This window comes from Barbus barbus (genome assembly GCF_936440315.1).
Source record: "Barbus barbus genome assembly, chromosome: 15".
Taxonomy (NCBI): domain Eukaryota; kingdom Metazoa; phylum Chordata; class Actinopteri; order Cypriniformes; family Cyprinidae; genus Barbus; species Barbus barbus.
The window spans coordinates 7,300,746-7,321,411 of record NC_136743.1 but is presented as its reverse complement, the minus strand read 5'-3'; the positions used below and the strand labels follow the sequence as shown (position 1 = coordinate 7,321,411).

The 20,666-nt window shown below is 37.5% G+C and overlaps 1 protein-coding gene across 5 annotated transcripts in view; it reads left to right on the top strand.

Annotated features, from left to right (window-relative positions):
* Positions 1-20,666, top strand: part of LOC306881753 (rho GTPase-activating protein 12-like) — a 24,540-nt gene extending 3,874 nt beyond the window's left edge. Inside the window, exons 2-18 of one of the 5 annotated variants that reach the window (XM_079436006.1) lie at positions 475-1,178; positions 12,360-12,617; positions 12,964-13,098; positions 13,928-14,026; positions 14,261-14,383; positions 15,613-15,678; positions 16,392-16,453; positions 16,566-16,647; positions 16,739-16,837; positions 17,055-17,153; positions 17,241-17,343; positions 17,565-17,681; positions 17,775-17,873; positions 18,647-18,724; positions 18,834-18,968; positions 19,054-19,159; positions 19,309-20,666. In XM_079436006.1, the coding sequence (XP_079292132.1) occupies positions 549-1,178; positions 12,360-12,617; positions 12,964-13,098; positions 13,928-14,026; positions 14,261-14,383; positions 15,613-15,678; positions 16,392-16,453; positions 16,566-16,647; positions 16,739-16,837; positions 17,055-17,153; positions 17,241-17,343; positions 17,565-17,681; positions 17,775-17,873; positions 18,647-18,724; positions 18,834-18,968; positions 19,054-19,159; positions 19,309-19,483 (2,466 nt within the window). In that variant the 5' untranslated portion in view covers positions 475-548 and the 3' untranslated portion in view covers positions 19,484-20,666. The remainder of the gene's footprint in view (positions 1-474; positions 1,179-12,359; positions 12,618-12,963; positions 13,099-13,927; positions 14,027-14,260; positions 14,384-15,612; positions 15,679-16,391; positions 16,454-16,565; positions 16,648-16,738; positions 16,838-17,054; positions 17,154-17,240; positions 17,344-17,564; positions 17,682-17,774; positions 17,874-18,646; positions 18,725-18,833; positions 18,969-19,053; positions 19,160-19,308) is intronic. The other 4 variants (XM_079436007.1, XM_079436008.1, XM_079436009.1 and 1 more) reach the window with 4 other exon arrangements.

Below are 20,666 nucleotides of genomic sequence, written 5' to 3'. Positions count from 1 at the left end.
ATTACACAATACACACAATACTGTGTTAAAATGTTACTAGATGAGAAATTAGAGGCAAAATTTGCAGGTTTATATAGAAAAGAAGTCATTCAGACTGTCATGAGAGTAGTTGTTTAGGTGAAAGATTTTTTTGCTTTCCATTTTGTTAGTCTTTATTATCAATTAAATTAACAAGCCAGTTTAATGACATCACATTCCAGGAAGTGACAATGTTTTTGGTTGGAAAATGAACAGCATACATTTTATTTCATTTTTTTTTATTTATTTCATTTTATTGTAATTTGTTTTCAATTTAATTTATCATTTTTATTATGTTTTTTTTTTCTGAATCAAAGAGGAAACCGAATGACATTGCGTGGCCAAGCATTTATTAGTTAATCTTCAGTCATTTACCGCAACACTGCCTTGACTTTGCAATCATCATTCATTGATATTTCTTATAAAATGCCCTCTGTCTCTCTCTTTCTCCTTTAGCTGATTCCATATCAACTCAACAGACCTCACCATGCTCTACTCCTCCTGCTATTGACTTTTGACCTCTGACAGCAATGGCGGACCGCTCGAAGGCTCCAGGTCAGATGTACGTAGAGGTGGAGTATGACTACGAATACAAATCCAAAGACCGTTTTATCACCATTAAACAGGGGGAAAGTTACCTGCTTGTGAAGAAGACTAATGAAGACTGGTGGCAGGTGCGCAAGGATGAGGCCAGTAAGCCCTTCTATGTCCCAGCACAGTATGTGCGGGACGTGCGACGTGCTCTGATGCCCCCTTCTAAACCCCTCAGTGCAGCAGGCCGAGGGGGAACCGGACCTATTCGACCATCTGGCCTGGAGATTCAGCGGCCAGATGACAACAAAAAGAGCCTGTGTCCCTCTCCCTCCGGCAGTGCTTTACTGCCGCCCAGGGATGACAGACGCAGCCCGGGCAGCCCGACGGCGCTCGTCCCTCCCACACAAACGAACACTTCACCTGGCTCACTTCCTCGTTCCAGAGCTGAGTCCCCAAGTCGCAAAGTAGTTGGAGAGAAAGATAAAGAGTTAGAGAAGAGCAGTCGAGGACCGGAAAAAGATGCAATTCATGAAGAGTTTGCCAGAGAGGGAGGCGGCTTGGATAAGAACCGAAATGATTCAGAATCCGGGGATGATCTCAGCAGCGGTTCAACTGATAACCTGCAGGTGAGAATCACTTGTACACCCACTCATTAAAGGTGAAGTTATTCAGTTTCTGTGCTATTAGTGTCACCTAGCAGAATTAAAAAAATAAAGCTTGTTTGCAAACGCTCTTTACACTCCCTATCACACAATATCTTATTATTTTATCTAGGGCTTGACAGTAAAGAGTTAACGTGCAGCAAAAAATTTACTTTAACTTAGCTGTTGAGAAGAAGCTCAATAATTTTAGTGTTTCAATTAAAAGCCAAATACTCAAAATACAAATTCTTCCATCTCGTAAAAGTACTGTCAGTGTTTACACTTTTCTTTCTTTTTTTAACCCGTTGTCTGTCTTTGTGTATTTTGTCAAGTCTTACAATATTTGCTTGCATTTCTGCAACCAAATTGAAATGTATTTTCCCATGCACACTGGCTAAACACCATCTGGCTCAGCCTGCTATAGTAGCCGTGCCCCAAACTCTCGCTATTAGTTGATCTGGAAAGTGACTGATGGATCTTAGCAGGTCACTCTAAATCAGAATCAGCTTTATTCGCCAAGTGTGTGCAAACACACGAGGAATTTGTTTTAATGGTGCAATGGAGTTTTTAATGGAATTTGTTTTAATGGTGGAAAATGTCTTAATGGTGCTTGGGAGGCTCAGTGTTTACACTTTCAAGGGAAATAAAACCCATGAATGGCATAATTCTAGTAGTCAATAAACAATAAACTGGGTGAAGAAAATGAATTTTGACCTAAAAAATCTTACAAATTTAGATTAGTTTAATTTGCAAATTTTCAGGGTTTTTTTTTTTTTTAAATAAGAGATTTATGAAAAGCTGACACACTTACGATCTGTTTTATACACACAAACACATTCTTTTACGACACTGTATTGGACTCTTGTTTTGCCATAGTTACTCGTCAGTTTTTTTGATGTAATTTCTCTTTCATTCTCTCTCTCTCTATTTCTCTCTCTTTCTCTCTCTGTCACACTCCCTCCTTTCCCTGAAGCTCTTATTTTTGTCGTCTCCTCCCACTGTTTTTCTGCCTTATCCTTCTGCTGTGTCATCACAGCATTTCTGCTAAACAGCAGATATTTGCTGTTGTGTCATCATGGCATGTGTAGGATGGCGTGCCGTGAATGCTTTGTTTTTAATGCTCACTCACACAGATACACTATCGTTTGAAAAACTTCTAATTGACAAGGATGCATTCAACTGCTAAGAAGTGACAGTAAACGCCTTTTAAATAAATGCTGTTATTTTAAACTTAATATTCATCAGAGAATCCCAAAATATATATATCAAGGTTTTCAAAAAAATATTAAGCAGCAAAACTGTTTTCAACATTGATAATAAGAAATGTTTCTTGAGCAGCAAATCGGCATATTAGAATGATTTCTGAAGGATCATGTGACACTGAAGTAGGGCTGCCACTAACGACTATTTTTATTTCGATTAATCTATCGACTAATTTATCGATTAATCTAAGCGATTAATTTCCCGCAAAAAAATTCAAATTTTACTTAAGAATACATTATTAAACCAAATGAAATCCAAATTTCTATGAAATCCTTCAAAGCAAAAGTAAAGTGCAAGAAGCAAGTGTTCGTCTCATAGTCCAAATCATTGAAATCAAAGTTCAGTATTATAGTGCAAGAATGACAACATATCCACGTGTTCTAGTCTACTAATAATAAATTATAATAAAAAAACACTTTTTAAAGGAGTATTTACCAGAAATATTATTTAACAGTATTTATTTAGGTGAAAAATGTAAATGTGCACATAAAAAATTAAATAAAAAAATATGGAATCCAGACAATAATGGATAACAGAATTTGGTACAGATAAAACTGTAAAACTCAATTAATTAGACAGGCTTTTTGATTTAATAACATTTAATTTAACCATTAAAACAGTATAGAAAAATGAAAATGGAAAAAAACTGAATTTGAATATAAAATGGATTTCATAGGGCCCTATAATTATAGGGGGCCTGATGATTATTTTTACACATTACTGCGCGGTCTAATCCTTGTTTAATATTGACCAAGCACCATTTAATTAAAATGTCCACTTAATCTTTAATATTTGGCCATTCCTTTAGGACAGAAATGCTATAGCCGCTGTAATTAAATGAATATGTGGACATCAAAACGTGTAAACTCAGAGTGAGGGTTTGAGCTTTTATTTTGAAATCGTGATGTATTCTCTTGTGTTTGAGTAGATTTATAAATGATTTGCCTTACAAATCTGATGAAATGCCACGCTTTGCGTTCCCAGATGAACGTTATAATAAACTCAAACTCACAACAACATGCAGAGATGGAGTTTGAGTTGCTCCACACATAAATGATAACAGTTTCTGTGTAACTACTGTGAACGGAGCCGCTGTGAGACGCACGTGCTTAACTACAGCCATGGAAATAATTAAAGCGCATATACTGTGTTAGAACGGCTTTGCATATAATTACTTAATTATAGCATACATAGCATTTGTGAAGTCACAATTATGCTTAATTATGATTTTTAAATGGGTTTAATATATCATGCAGCTTTGGAAAATAGTCTAATAATGTTTTTTATGTATTCTTGTCCTTGAAATGCGCCACTGCCGGTATTTTGCCGTTAGTCGACACGAGCAAAATGAAGTCGACGATTAAGTTGACTAAAATCGATGAATCGCTACAGCCCTACACTGAAGACTGGAGTAATCAGTATTATAGTGCAGTATTATAGGCTGCTGAAAATTCAGCTTTGCGTCACAGTTATAAAGTTTTCTTTTAAAATATATTCAAATAGAAAACCATTGTTTTGTGTAATAATAATACTTCGCCTGGTTTCTTTGTCAATGTAATGTAAAAATCATGGTGATACACTGTAAAAAAAAAGTTGAGCCAACTTAAAATTTTAAGGCAACCAGCTTCAGCAGATTTTTGAGTTTTCTCAACTTGTTGTTTTAAGTTTATACAACAAAAAGTTGAGAATCTCCTACAAAAATAAGTTGAGAGAACTCAAAAATGAGCTGAAGCTGGTTGCCTTAAAATTTTAAGTTGGCTCAACTTTTTTTTTTTTTTTTTTTACTGTGTAGTTGATTAAATATATCTTCTGTGGTTTTAATCTTATAGCAAAATCTCTACCAATTTACAAATTTCACATTTTCCATCACACTGTAAATACCATCTAAAGTGAGTGAAGTGAAGTGACATACTGCCAAGTATGGTGACCCATACTCAGGAATTCGTGCTCTGCATTTAACCCATCCAACATGCACACACACAGCAGTGAACACACACACCATGAACACACACCGGAGCAGTGGGCAGCCATTTATGCTGCGGCGCCCGGGGATCAGTTGCTCAAGGGCACCTCAGTCGTGGTATTGAGGGTGGAGAGAGCGCTGGACATTCACTCCCCCCACCTACAATCCCTGCCGGCCCGAGACTCGAACCCGCAACCTTTGGATTACGAGTCCGACTCCCATTAGGCCACGACTTCCCCTAAATGCCAACCTGTTCCCATCCCCTCATGATGGACTACGTGTAAACATCAGAAATCCTCAAACCAAAATAAGGGTCTTGGCATTTCAGTAGTCTTCAGTGTGCAATAGGTAAAGACTCTTTGAAACTGAGCAAGGCGTGTTCTGTTTGTGCAAATGTGTCTGTTAATGTGTGTGACCAAAGGTCACCTGCAGGAACATGGAGGACATGCCAATAAATCTCACTTTCCTGAGAGAGAGAGAGAGTTTGATGTGAGAAAGAGATGAAAACTCTCAGTCTGTAGTTCCTTCCATCATCTGTGCGGGTGAACAGGAGGATTGTCTTTACATTCATATGAAGATTTGCTTAATCTCTGAGAACAGTTGGAGAGAGTTTGGGTCGGGGTGTTCAGCATGACTGTGTTGTTGAGTGGGAGGGGGTGAGGAGAGTGATGCTCTGTGTTTGTGTGCGTGTAGCGCTCTGCACTGGCTCTAGCATCCTGCATTCAGCCCAGTTCAGAGTCGCTTGCTGCCGTGTCTACCGTTATAGGATATTCTGCACAGAGCAGCACTGCAGAGACACCATGTACCCAGAGGAACCGGTAAGAGAGATACACACCTGCGTTTACACCACACATGGCAGCGTACGAATACACTTACACAAACACACAATTTCTGCATTTATCACAGCTATACTTAAAAAAATAGTTCTCTCTCTCTTTATTCTCATTTCTTTCTTTCCTGCCTTACACATACATTTAAAGGGATACATACCCAATCATGACAATTCTGTGTTTCAGAACCTGTATGACTTTATTTCTTATTTGGATGATATTTTGGAAAATGTGTATTTTTGTCTATACAGTGAAAGTCAATCGAGTCCAGTGTGAAAGTATTATATTTCTTCAAAATCTCTTTTTTTGTGTTGCACAAAATAAAGTTAGAATTGTAATTTTGGGTAAATTATTCCTCTAATTATTGGCACACAGACAACTTAATGTTTATGATGGACTCTCTTCTATCTAGCCATGCAAATGCAGTTGAGCTTGCATGTGCAACACAAGTGTTCACACAGGTCGCTGTATACACATTGACACACGAACAACAGTTGCTTTCACAGATATAAGCAGAGCCAGAACATGATGTGCTTGTATTGTCTTGAGCTGCTGTGACATGCTGATGTGACCAGGATGTGCATGTGGGTGATGTGCATTGCTGTATTACATAACAATTCAGTGGACAGCTGGCCTGAGAAACGCACACACACTGCATCAAGAGCACACACAATTTAAGAAAGCATGCTCTCCGCATATACATGTCCACACAAGCAAGCTAAAACACAGCTTTACCAAGCTTTGGCTTTAGTGTGTTTTTGTCTTTGCTTTTTACACAACTGTAATGATGTGATTGTAAAAAACAGTATGATTTTTGATTCCTCTGCCCTGATGCAGATGAAACTCATAAGCTGTTTTAATCTGTTTGCTCTGTCGACCGAATGTCAGTGTTCAACTGCTCCATGGGCCTATTGGTCTTTAGCTTACATAATACTATAATGCTAATACTGTACAGTAGCTACTAGCTACTGTTAATACACTTCACTGTAAACATGGATGATTATCACTGCTGCAACAGCTTTATTTAACCTTGTTGTGCAGGTTGTGAAAGTTTGTTTTAATGTAAAGGTCCTCTGACAAAAGTGTACAAATAGATAGCATTCTAATGCTAATTCCTATTCTGCTTTTAAAAGGTTGCTGTGAGCTCAAGGTTTAACCTGCCTTAGGCTTTGTGTATCCCTGCACAGCTTTGATTTTGTGTACTGAAACCTTGTGACACAGATGAGTGGAGTCAGAGTTTGATTTGCATGCAGAGTTTCTGATAACTGGTGTTGTATCATCTTTAAAATGGGATTTTTGCAGTCTCAGCCACAGATTTGATCTCAGCTGATTCATATTGCTGACAAAAATGACAACAGTTGTCAAAGTCGCAAGCTTCAGTTTGATTGGCTGGCTCTATGCAATTTCAAGGAGTCAGGGTGCACAGGTTTTTATCAGTTTGACAGATTTTTATTTATTTATTTTTTTATAATTTTGAAAGAGGTCTCTTAGGCTCTCAAGTCTGCATTTGTTTGATCAAAAATAAAGTAATACAGTAAGATTGTGAAATATCATTATAACTGTAAAAATGTAGTTTATTCCTATGATGCAAAGCTGAATTTCCATTCAGCATCATTATTTACTCCATTCTTAAGTGTCACATGATCCTTCAGAAATCATTCTATTATGCTGAGTTTGGTGCTTTTCAGTTATTAAAACCGATGTGCTGCTTAATATTTTATATTATATATTAAAATGTTATAATAATAATAGTAAAAATATGTAATATTGTGAATGTCTTTACTGTTATTTTTAAAATCAATTTAATGCATATTCTCTTAAAACAATTTTTTTTTTTTTTTTTTTTTTTTTTTTTTAAATCATGCTGACCCAAACTTTTGAATGGTATTGTAAAATAGTTAGGGCCAGAGACTGTATATAATGGAGATAAACCACTGGGTATAACAATGAATAAGAGAAATTGAATTAGATTCAATTAGATATGAGCTGTACTTGCCTGACTGAACACAGCTGCACATATGTGTTTCTAAGATGGCCACTGAGTGAACTGACTTGCCCTGCAAGAGACTTTGTTAGCATTTAATTTTGAATGAAAATACTAAATTTGACCAGAAAGTCCACTTGCTTTTTTTGTTGTTTTCTTGAGTGTTGTCTGTGCAGCCGTTCACCTGCTCCAACATTTCTTGAGCAGGCACTTTGTGTGCTGGTCTATTATTGTTATATTGGCCAGAATAAGAGTTTAGTTTGTCTATATCCGCTTTGTACTCCTTGTTTTTGTGGCAACAGGGTGTGTTTTATGACATCAAGTATTATAGAATGTCTTGCCCAAGGGTTTTTGACGTGGTGCACCGTGGGCTATATTTTCAGTACATTCTCTCTGATTTTAACCTGACCTCAAAGCTTGCTGCTCCCAAGGCGACAGTACATATGCTCATATTCAGCACAAACTTGCATACTCAAGTACTGTTTTGGTTCAAAGGTCATTTTCTCATTCTTAGAGTGCTGGTTAGCTTCAAGGGTCACTATAAGGAGGATTGCACGGCATAATCTGTCCCATCATTCTTGGCACAGAGGACACACAAATGCAGGATTACATTTCATAAGGCGAGGAGTTTTCTAGGGTTGGTCAGTAGTGACTGAGTGGATGTGTGTGTCTGTGTGGTCTATAAATGATCACAGAGGGTTAATTTATATACAGAAAAACTATAAGAATTTTTTGCATTTGTTACTCAGAGAGGACCCTTATGTGACCGAATAAGAGGAGCAACTCAAGACACTATTAGATTAACAGATTATGTCTCCTCCTGATGATGCATGCTGGGATGCTTTGGTTTGCACTGAGGCTGGACTGGCTGTAGATATTTCAGTGTGATTTAGACTTTGGCTTACTGTATTTTGTGTTATTCAAATACTTTTCTTTTATCTTTACTCTCACTCTCATTCTTTTTCTCTCCCTTATAATTGCGTTTTCTTCTTTTAAACATCTATTTCTTTGATTCCCTCATTCTTTTGTGTTTTGGGTGCATGCCTATTAAAAAGCAGCACAGAAACACGCACGTCTGTGTCTTTAGGGCATGTTGGCACACAGTGTTCTGCTGATTTGAGGTGTGGAGTCTTCTCATGTCAGTGACACAGTTCGTGGAGCGGAATAAGGGGGAAATGATGACAATGTGAAGTTGGAAGAATGAGTCTTACATATCAAAATGCTCTTATTTTAATAGGATTCTGTTCTTTTATTTGTTTGTTTCTAACAGTTTGTTACCCATTAACCCTTTTTAGTCAATCACTGTGTATATTACATATTTTGCATTTAATTTCCCTTTTCTTTCTGTAGCAGTACAAATCTACACATATTTGTTAAGAGGGAGCTATAGAGGTTATAGAAAAGAAAAACTCCCTCTTTTTCTCTTATATAGAGGTAGAGAAAGAAGAGGTAGTTCGAGGTAACGATAGGGAGAAATGGAGTTAGCTTTGCTCTCTTCTGCTTTCCAGGGATTCTGTTCTGACATGTTGCAACTTCACATACGCTTCCTCATTCCAGCATTCCAGCGAGTCTTCTACTCGCTCACATACACATAATTCAGTGCTGTATCCTATTCTTCTTTTGGCTCCAATTATAAATAAATCATAAAATGTTTACTTAAAGCTTCTAAATCTAACAAACGCTGTTATACTAGAATTTGCCGTATGAATTTAGTGTGTATGTGTAAAATACTATAAAGATAATACATGTGGTTTCTTTGCTGTTTCATGTAAAATCAAACATGCAGGTCATTTTTTTTTTTTTTTCTTTTTTTCTTTAGTAAATGATCAAATAAAGTATACATTCATGCATCATAAGTGCTTCCCAATGGTGACAGACTACACCTTCACATTATGAAACCTCAGTGAGTCAGACAAAAGCACAGATCTGCTTTTGAACACGGGTGGGGATATCAGCCAATCAGTGATGGGCAAATTTTAGAAAGGCATAATCAAATCTTCAAGTAATGTAAGGCTCATTGATTGGCGTGTGAGGAGTCATGTTTGATATGTTACCTGAAGGCCTAGTCCCCAGCCCTCAATCTTGAGGATCCTCACACATACAGGGTCAGCACTGCGCCACCTGCTGGCTCTATGTACACGTCTCTGAACATCAAGCTGGTTTCTTGATGCTTTTCCTTTTAATATCTAAATTTGTTTTGAATTATCAAAACACAATTTCTCCTGAAAATGAAATTTTGCTGAACATTTGCTCATACTCAGGCCATTTAAGATGTAGATTTGTTTGTTTCTTAACAGATTTGGACAAATTTAGCATTACTTCACTTGCTCAACAATGAATCCTCTGTAGTGAATGGGTGCATCAGAATGAGATTTCAAACAGCTGGTAAATACATCACAATGATCCACACGAATGCAGTTAATTAATTAACATATTATGAAGTCAGAAGCATGATCTGTGTATATTTCTCTCCTGATTCATATAAGAAGACTTTTTCACTGGAGAAAGCAACTACTAGACTATCCATTTTATGTTTGGATGAACTATTCCTTTAAAGTTTAAACAACAATTTGGTTCTCTCTTGATGTGCCTTTGTATTTGTGACCATGTGTGTTTAAATATTGCTTGTTTTGTTTGGGTTTCTATTGTTGTCATTGTTATACATATTTTGTTTTGTCGCCTGATCATTATTCAGTGAATGTAAAAGGCTTTATTGGTGAGTTTCCATTGTGGAAACTTGTTGGATGTTTTTTGTTTTCTTTGCCCCAGGCTGTACCATCACTTATTTTGACTCGGACACATTCAGTGGTTTTGTTTCAAATACATTTTTTTTTTTCTACAGTGTCCTTTTTAAAATGTTTTCTTTTTCTCCAGGCCATTACATAATCCCACCCACAGCGTATGCGAGACGGCGTAATTGGCTGGGTTCGGTTTTAGTGAGAGATTAGCTACTAGCAGTATTGCCATTAGTTCTCAGTTGTGTGACATTGTTAGCATTCACTATTGAATGTTTTTCATTAGTTATGGAAATGTTACTTCTTATATTAGCATACCTACTTGCTGTTAACCTGTGATTATCCTTAATGAAAGTACAGTTCAGTGCACACATTAATTAAAGAGCCAAAGATAATTGACACATGGATTGTGTGGCGTCGTCTTGGCCAGCGTATCATCACTGCTATGAGCCTGTTGGCCCCTGCAGCCTGAAATTAATGCTTATGATTGTTAACTATGATTAAGTATGAAGACTCTTTCTCTTTGACACAGACTGCCATTACTTGAATTTTCATTACGGTTGTTGAAGTCTTGTATATGAAGTTATTACATTATCATTGAGATCACATGATTATTTTTGGGATATCGGCCAGTGTATAGGTTCTCCATGTTTTTTCCTCTCTCATTGACCTTAAAAGTCTGAGTTTGATCACACCACACCATTAGCTTGTTTTTGTGTGCTTTAGCCCAAATCTCTAATCTGATGACATTATCCTCTGTGGATTAAACTGTTAAGTGCCATCCAGGTTCACCATGCATATACTCATGTGAGCTCATTACCTTGTTTCAGATGGTGCAGTGATGCATGCTGGGATTCTTTGGCTTTGGAAGCCAGGACTGTAATGGTTCACTTCACTTGCATTATAATTAATAATAATACAAACTTCATCAGCTTTGCAAAAATATCAAGAGAGCTTTCTCTCCCACACACACACACTTAGTTTAATGTGCTTAGTCATAATTAAATTACCCATGGGGCTGTTGTGTAACAGGTTTGATTGAATGACAAGCCGTAGAGTTCATGTTTAGACACAGTCGTTCACTTCCTCCATGTCTCTTTAGCGCTCTGTTTCAGTTTTTTGTAGGACTAGAGATTTCTCATTTCATTCAGTGCTTTTTGCTGTACTGTGTGCTTTATTGTGCCATATTCCATATTTTAATGCATTTTAATCTAATCTTGTTGAGAGGCCTGGTGGTAAAGTAAGTGTGAGTTCAGGTGTGTGTTGTAAGGATCTGGAATGTGGTTGTGCAGGTTCTTCTATACATAAGTTTCAGGTACGAATGGCAGTCTCCGTCTCTCTCTCTCTCTCTCTCTCTAATCTATCCCCTCTGTTTCTCTCTCTGACTGTAACTCTATCTATTGTTCTAGACTCATAATGTCCCTCATGAAGAAAATACTATTCTAATCAGTTCCTGTGAGCAGTAGGGATGCATCAAAAGTTGAGCTGCCACAGATGCCATAAAACCACATTTTCGGTCTTCGCTCAAATGAGAAAATATGTCAAAAATCTGGAAAAACTGAAAACAGGAACTTTGACATGGAGAAAAATCAGTGTGCATGAGATATATCATGTAATACATTTAAGAGTATAATTGGACTTCAAAGTCAGTATGATTTGCACAAGTATGGTTTGCGGTTTTCTATACAGTTTCCTATACCGATTCTATACAATAACATCTTTAAGCTTGTATTTTCATATAAAGTCATGATAATTGAGCCTGTAATAATAGAGTAAATGTGTCCAGATGCAAACATTTTACACCCATATATATATATATATATATATTCCGTGGTCTGTCTGAATACTGGATTCTGATCACTTCGCGTCGGGTGGTTCTTTGCCTCCACGTTGATTATCCCTTACATATTACACCCATCTATCTGTCTGTCTGTCTGTATACTCATAAGCATTTCTAGGGGTAATTTTCAATTGTTTTACTTCAATCATAGGTTAGAATTTTGTAAAAAATTTTGCGTGAAAGATCAAAAGGATAAACAATGCAGATTTATTTTCACAACCGCCTTTGCTCATATTTATCAAGGGTGCCAAATCCACCAATATTAGTGGAGGGCACTATATATATGCACTCCAATTAAACCCTTAAGACTTTCAAGACCTTCTGTGTTTCAGTGTCTAGTTTAATTTGCTCCTTATTAAAAATCTGGTAAAAATTCTGTAAACTCTTCCTCTGCCCACAAAACTCATTTGTTGATGCATAGCATTTTAAATTTGTTTAGTAAGTGTGTTTAATTGCGAAAATTTTGCGATTTTTAGTTTTACTTTGGTTATTTGTCCTATATCAAACAAACAACCATTTCTAACAACGATTGTCTCTCTCTTCTAATGCAGACTTTAGGTTCAGGGCAGGGTAGGCCTGACTCTCCTGTCTACACAAACCTGCAGGAGCTGAAGATCTCTCAGTCTTCCACCCCTCCACTGCCGTCCTTCTCGCCGCTCCACACCAATGGCGACTGGGAGACTCACAAAGACCAGAATGGCAGACATTTCTACTATAACCGCAGCACGCAGGAGAGGACTTGGAAGCCCCCACGGGCACGGGACAGCCTCACCAGGAAAGAGGAGAAGCAAGACAAGACTGACACTGAGGTACACACACAACACCCTCAGATTAGACTCAACACAACAGACAGTGATGCATGCACGCACAAACACACGCATGTATTAGCTTCATCAGAGACAAAATATCTGTTGTGGTCTTGGTAAATGCATGATAGGATAGCTAAACTCTTTCTCAACCTAAGCTGTATATTTATATGCATGCAAAGCATTCTGGGTAATTGATTTTTTCTTATCTGGTGGGTGAAGGGTTGATTGACTGACTGGTGATTTATTTCTCTTTTCCTTGTCTGCCTCTTTGAATTAACTCTTTTACTTTGTTTCTCTCTATATTTCTTTCTACTCGTCTTGCTTTTGTGTGATTGGCTGGGTGAAGGTTCTGTCGTCGGAGGAAAACTGTCTGAGTAGCCAATCAGACAGCCAGTATGGTTCGCCCCCTAGAGGCTGGTCTGAGGAAATGGATGAGCACGGACACACTCTCTATTATGTGTCTGACTATACTAATGAGAAGGTACAAAGACATACTCGGTGTGTTACTGCATGGTTGACAATTTTTGTCTTACTAAGCTCACAAATGGGGAAACTACTAACATTTTAATCAACAAATTGCTTGTTTATTTTTTTTATTACATGGCCACACTTCCTCATTTCTATGGTTAATATACTGTAAGACCTGTCCTAACCATTGATTCGGTGTATCTAGAGATGATCACAGTGGTTGAAGTGGACAAGTCATGGAACTTTTTTTGATGGTTTTATTTGCGCTGCTTTATTTGGTGCATTCAGTAAACTCTGAATTATTTTATTTTTTTACTGCCATACAGGCCTGTTTTTTTTTTTTTTAACCCCTTGTCATGTGTGTTACATTTGTATGCATTACGTTTTAAAAACTTCCTTTCTGTTGCATTCTGTGAAGGCACCTTTTTACTGTCTCCGACAAACAGTTTCCAACAGATTGGAATTCCAATGGAGAGTAGTACATGAGCTGTGGAATATGTGTATGTGAAACGTTCAAATCCAATTTAAGCTTCGGTATATGAAATATTTGTACTTTTGCGACTAGACTATATGCAACCACTCAACAACAATGTTGTATTTTAATCAAAACTATGCGCACAAGGTGAGAATTACACATATTTTTGCACTAAAACGTACTCCTTTACACTTAATCGTGAATATATATTAATACTTTTATTTTACCATGATTGTCAATAGGAGGCGAAATGCGGAAATTGTACTTGAATGTTGGAGATAGTGGAAGGGAGGCTTTAGATATGGTTTTGTGTAGGAAAAGGAATCAGAGTCTGCCTTACAAGGCTTTGTTTTGTATATGTATATAGTGGTTGAGACACACAGACGAGCGAGGCCGGCTGTATTACTACAGCGCAGATGGCTCCAGATCTGAGTGGGAGCTTCCTAAAATCGGTCTCAAATCACAGGTGAGACAACAGATTCAGGTTCTTATCAGCATTAAAATATCTAGTCAGGAAATCCCTTTCAATTTGGTTTATTAAAATCTACTAATCCTGGTTTCAGTGACCTGTGCAGTGCTTAATTGAAAGTGTGTGTCTGTGTGTGCATGTACACGTTTTAAGAGTATTTCAATTTGTTTCCCTGACATACCTCATTACCAGTCCTAATTATCTTGCCTCTTCTTGTTCCACCTATTTTAGTCTAACCACTCAGCTCTGCTACCAGGAGATGCTCACAAAACTCGTAGTCTTGACCGGAGACTGCCTGATTCAATTCCTATCAGGACGAGACACAGCGTATATTTACACGAGTCCAATGACAAGGTACACATGCATATAAAGAGGCATCATACTATTGCACACGAGGCAACGACAGCATGCATACTGATGAAACTGCTCAAATTCAATACAGATGGCAAGCTTAATGACACAAATAATCAAACACAGTTTTAAGATGGTTTTATCTTCATTTAGTGGTTAAACTCTTATTTTTCAGTATATTTTGAAGATTTGTTTCACCCAGTGCTTAAGCTGATAGCTGAAACAGCTAATATTTTAGTATGTCTAACTGCTACTATTTCTTCTACAAGTTCTACTACAAGCTTCTAACTTCTGCTGGTGATATCAATCTATATTTTTATTATTTATTTAATAATTTAAATACATTAAAAGGTTGAGTATGATTTAAATATTTCATGAGGTATTGTCATCATGAAACTGCTTAGGGTTGATTATATTTACAAGCACTGTCAAATGCTGGTCTGGTTGAAATGAACAGTTATTTTGGTTATAATGATGTGAATGACTCCCATCACGATTTGGATGATGATGTTTACATGTGCTTTATGTTTGACTGAAGTTAAAACAGAAATCCGTCAAGGACCGGCGAACCTTACTCCCGCACCGTAAAAGCACCTTCCGCTCTCACCCTTATAGGCCACAAGTCAGTGTTGCCTCACCCCTATATCCCAGCAACCAATCACATCGTCTGAGATGATTGCATGCACACTCTCACCCTCTGCAACTCATTTCAGTATATACAGTGATTTCTGCACAAATCCTGCACAATATGTGTTTGAACTGCATGAGAAATTGCACATGAATGTATTATTCTTAAAGGAATCGTTCACTATTAAATTTCAACTGTCATCATGTACACGCACTGATGTTGCTCACAACCTTTTGTCTTCAGTGGATGGTTTTGAGCAGCATAATGTTGAGCTGATGACAGAATTTATGTTTTTGAATGAACTCTTTAATGATTCGAGAAATGCTTTAAACCTGTGTGATTAATCGCATGCTTTGATTAAATGATCAGTTAGTCCTGTCTAGTTTTAGAATGGGTGATTTTTACTTTGACTTCCAGCAAAGATAGAATATCCTGACTTACCCTGAAATGGAGGTATGTAGTGTATATAATGCTGTCTGAATTGGCCGTTATTAATCCGAATTAATAGGTACAGTGATTGATGTCTATTGACAACTGTGGATTACTTTGCTGATTATTACAGGTGTTGATAAAATTGTACACGGTTTGTTGTTTTCCTGTGTAGGACACCAAAACTGGCTCACCTGACTCTGACTCCTCCTGTCCCTCCTCTCCTAAACCCCCAAACTCTGTTAGTATCAGCATCATCCCTCTCTTCTCCTCCTGCTCCTCCTTTATGTTTGTCTTTGTTTCCCTGCCCGGTTTTCACTCCTCTCTTAATGCTGAGCTATTATGTGTGCTTGTGGTGTGGGTTTATAATAAATCAATAAGCCATGAGAACCCAAGCATTAAGGGTTTAAGGGTGTTGGATATGCTCAATGTGAAGTGGAGTGCTTTATGGTTATGGATGGTTAAATCTCTGAACGACCTCTAATGGATCAATGCATTTAGAATGCCACAGCAATATGATAAAACTGTTTAAAAAGTGATTACATTAGCAATGATGTAAAAATAAAGTCAGTTTTGTGCATTGATACAGAATTAAACTGATGTGTGATCACAGGTGTGTGTACATTTGCATGTGGTTTGAATGCAACTCATCCAATCAGATTTTAAAACTATAAATTTGATTTACTGGTTGCATCTGTTGTGCTACTTCCTTATTAAATACTGAAGAACAGAATGCAATATAGCTCAGTACAACATACTGCAAACAGGCCTAAACCATCACTGTGCTCATGTATGGTAATTTCTCTCTTATGGTGGTTCAGCCTCTGTTGCGACTTTCTTCTAACTCTGTTCTGGGTTGATTCTGTGGCAGCTTGCTGTTCATCACTCTCGTTGTAGTTTGTTTAATTAGGTTTGTCTTCTTTCTCTCTTCTCACATCTGTTTCTCTCTTTTAGCCGTCAGAGAAATGTGCCACTTTAAACATGACTAAAATCACTGAACATGGAAAGAAGGTCCGGTAAGTAAAAGCAAACAGGGAGGGAATGCTCTCATTCATTTGACAGAGCAAACAAATGCTTAACCATGCTGTGATGATATGGTTGTTTGTTTGCCTTTTGTCATGCCCACAGGAAGAACTGGACCTCCTATTGGACAGTTTTGCAGGGTTCTTCACTACTATTTAATAAGGGCCAAGGGGGTGGGACTGGTTGGGTGAGTGACAGTTCAGTGCTGGGAAAAATCATCAGTAGCCTATGTGATGTACTCAGTTTTATATGTTTATGTGTTCGTGCTTTCTCAACAGTTTGGAAGAGACCAGAAGCTGGAGTTTAGTGTGGAACTCAAAGGAGGTTCAGTGGACTGGGCGTCTAAAGACAAATCCAGCAAGAAACATGTTCTCGAGGTAAGGAGCTGGTTGGAAACTGGTTCACCTAATTCTCTCTCTGTTTGGTTTGGTTAAAAGAGATATGAATGTTGAACTGTTATTAAGGTCATGCAGTGGATTATCCTGTCCTTTTTTTGCACTGAGCTTGGCTGACGCTGTGGTGAACAGCTTGATGTCTAAACATGGTTAATTGTGTGACAAATATTGCTGTTTGATTTGTTACGTTCATGTCTAGCTGAAGACTCGACAGGCCATGGAGCTCCTCTTGCAGTCAGATAACGAGAGCCTCATCAATGAGTGGCACAAGGCTTTGACTGAAGCCATACACACATATGTAAGATCACTCTTCTATATGCCTTCACTTGCATTACCTCGGCCCTCTAATTATTCTGAATTCTTGTATGTGTGTTTCGTGTTGCAGGCTTGGGAGTCTGATGAGGCCATTGAAGAAGACATGCCAGAATCTCCTGACACTGAGAAACATGACAAAGAAAAAGAGCAAAGAAACTTCAAGAAGGCCAGAGGTGTGTGTGTGTCTACGTGAATGATTCTGTTTTCAAAACCTAGGAAGCTTTTTAGTGTATTGCTAAGCTAACAACACAATACTCTAATAAGAAAAAAAATGCATGAGACGGTCAGCGGTGGGTGATTTATTTATAATACAGCCCGCTCACATCATTCAGCCCAGTGCACCTGGAGTTGTGTACCATTCCTTAAATAGACTTTTCTTTCCATAATGCTTTAGATATTAAGAAATCCGTAAGCATGGATAATGCAGAACAGAAGAAGAAGACCAAGCTGATGAAGCTCCTCACAGGCAGACCCACTTTACAGGCCGTCAAAGACAAGGGTTACATTAAAGGTAACACATGTACATATACACACACAACTGTGTGAACACAGAGTTATTGGTAAAATTCAAAGACCGTTTTATTGTTTGTTTCTCTCTCTGTAGATCAGGTGTTTGGCTCCAGTTTGAGCAGTCTTTGTCAGAGAGAAAGTACCACCATTCCTCACTTTGTCTCGATGTGCATTGAGCAAGTGGAGAAGAACGGTACACTTCGGTTCATGTTTTTGTCCAGCTGAATATTGACTACATCTAAATCCTAAATTTACTCCCCAGCTTTGAATGTTTATGCTTAATAAAACTTGAATTACTATTTTCAACCCTTAAGGTTACATGCACATCAAATTCCATGTAAGCATCTTAATATTCCTGTATACATGATTGTTGTAGTTGCCAATCTTTACATCTGCTTTCTTTTCCACTGTTATTTCCTAGATTATTTAGTGCTGTCATTGATTTTACAGTATGTTCAGTTATTATTAGTTTCATAACTACTTTTATTATTTTTTTAATTAAAATATTAACTAGGCCTTGAATATTTCTTAACTTCAAAAATGCTAGACAACATCGCCACAAAATGGAAAAGGTTGTGCAGTCAATAATAATAATATACATTATTTTCAAATTTTAATAAAAGGTTTGTCATAGTTACCTAAAACTATAACAATTAACATTTTCATTACTTAAAATGAAATAAACATTAACTGAAATAAAATATATAAAAATGATTAAACACTTTTTATTTCAGCAGTTACCAAGGCAACTTTTCTGTTTTTAGTTTAACTTGAAATAAATGAACTAAAACTAAATAAAAACTTATTTTTTAATTTAAAAACTTATAAATACAAAATGACTAAAAACACTTGATGTGCATGTAAACTGGATAAGTTGATACTCACTGCTGTGAACTGCATGCTAACATGCATTCCGATGTTTTGTAATGCTTGTCTTTTTTTTTGTCTCTTCCTCACCTCATCTAGGGTTAGGAGTGGATGGTTTGTACAGAGTCAGTGGAAATTTGGCCATTATACAAAAACTGAGATTTGCTGTTAATCACGGTACGTCCTGCTACCTTTTGCACCCATACTGATTTATACCCAACAGATTACTCGTTTGTATGATAAAAACTGATGATTATTTTGATCACTTCGATCTACATAAATACAGATGAGAAAGTGGATTTAGGAGACAGTAAATGGGAGGACATCCACGTGACCACTGGAGCCCTGAAGATGTTTTTCCGTGAGCTGCCAGAACCTCTATTCCCCTACGCTTTCTTCAACAACTTCATCACCGCTATCAGTGAGTGGAGATAAATATTTATCACTGGTGTTTAGAGGGAGATGTTTCGCACTCATATAACACTGTCATGTGTGTTTCTGTGTAGAAATGCCGGATTATAAGCAGAAAGTTCAGGCGGTTAAAGATCTAATGAAGCTACTGCCACGGCCAAACCATGACACCATACAGGCGCTCTTCAAACACTTGAAGAAGTGAGTATAAAAGAAGGAGAGAACCACTTACTGTAGAAGGCACATAAACATAAATGGAAATGATTAATTATAATTATGATTAGTTTTAGAGGAAGTGTATGTCATGTCAACTGCTCTTGTGTGTTTGCAAACACTCTTTCTCTCTGTAGAGTAATCCAGCATGTCGACGAAAACAGGATGACCACACAGAGTGTAGCTATCGTATTTGGCCCGACGCTCCTACGCCCAGAGGTAGAGACGGCAAATATGGCCGTGCACATGATCTACCAGAATCAGATCGTTGAGCTCATTCTTATGGAATATGAGACCATATTTGGCAGGTAGGTCACACGCACAGGAACCCTTTGACCAAACCCAACGGGACAGTTACTGCTGAAGACCGAACAGCCCACTGACTGCCAGTCTGAACACTGAGCATAACGTTTGGTACGTTTAAACATGAGAGGAACACCCGTATTAGAAAAAAAAACAGCATTCTGGGTTCAACATAAACAGTCAAATCCTTTCTCATATCTTTATTGGACTAAATTATAGTCATTTTTTCCTTGGCTGGATGTCGTATTATTTTTATAAACTAAAATTCATTGGACTATGTCATTTTTGGACCATCTTTGGATTCATTTGGTGCAACGAGGGCTTGAAATATGAACTTTTTCTGTCCGACTGAAAACCGTGTTGCATATGAGAGAAATCTGATGCTTCATTTTAGATTTCCGTTCACTACAAGTACTACATTTTGCGTCAAGTCTTTCCTTGGTAATACTGTAATATGGTTTGGAACAACACATCAACTGATTGACTGACATGATGGACATGGATTTTATTCTATCCTAACAACTCATTTTCAGGGGAATGGATTGTACCCCTGAGATGACCGCTGCTGGGAAACACTGGAGTTATTGTGTAGAATCTGAAGATTCGGATACACAATCTTTTGTTGGAGTCTTGGCCTAAATTTCCTGATTATTGATCCACTATCAAAGGATATACAAACTTCTGAGCTATGAAAATATGTCAAGTATATTTCCGGCTGTATGAGTGCACTGTGCCCTTTGGTCGTTAGAGAGACACTGAAATGAAATGTGTGCAGGACACATTTTACCCCATGATGATATTAAGACTCGCTACTGTTCCTGACCAGACCCCAGTCATGCATTGACAACTCCCACAGCCCATTTAATATATGAGTACAGTATGCTGTAGACAAAATAACATGTGAAGATGCTGTATTAGAGAGAGAGAGGAGAACTTGTGAGTGGGTAAAACTTGATCGCCCTTTCTAAAGATGTCTGATGGACATTCTGTGTGTGTGATGAGTAAAAAGAGCGCATGGAGGTTAAGACACCACAATTGTATTAATATAGAGACAGGTTTATTAAAATGTTTTCATGAGAATTAATTATTATTTGGTAAATGGCTGTTGAATGTAATTCGTCAAATGTTCTGCTGTACTTTGCAGAGCTTTGTCTTGATCAAAATAAAATTGACAAGGCAAATTGGTCACCTT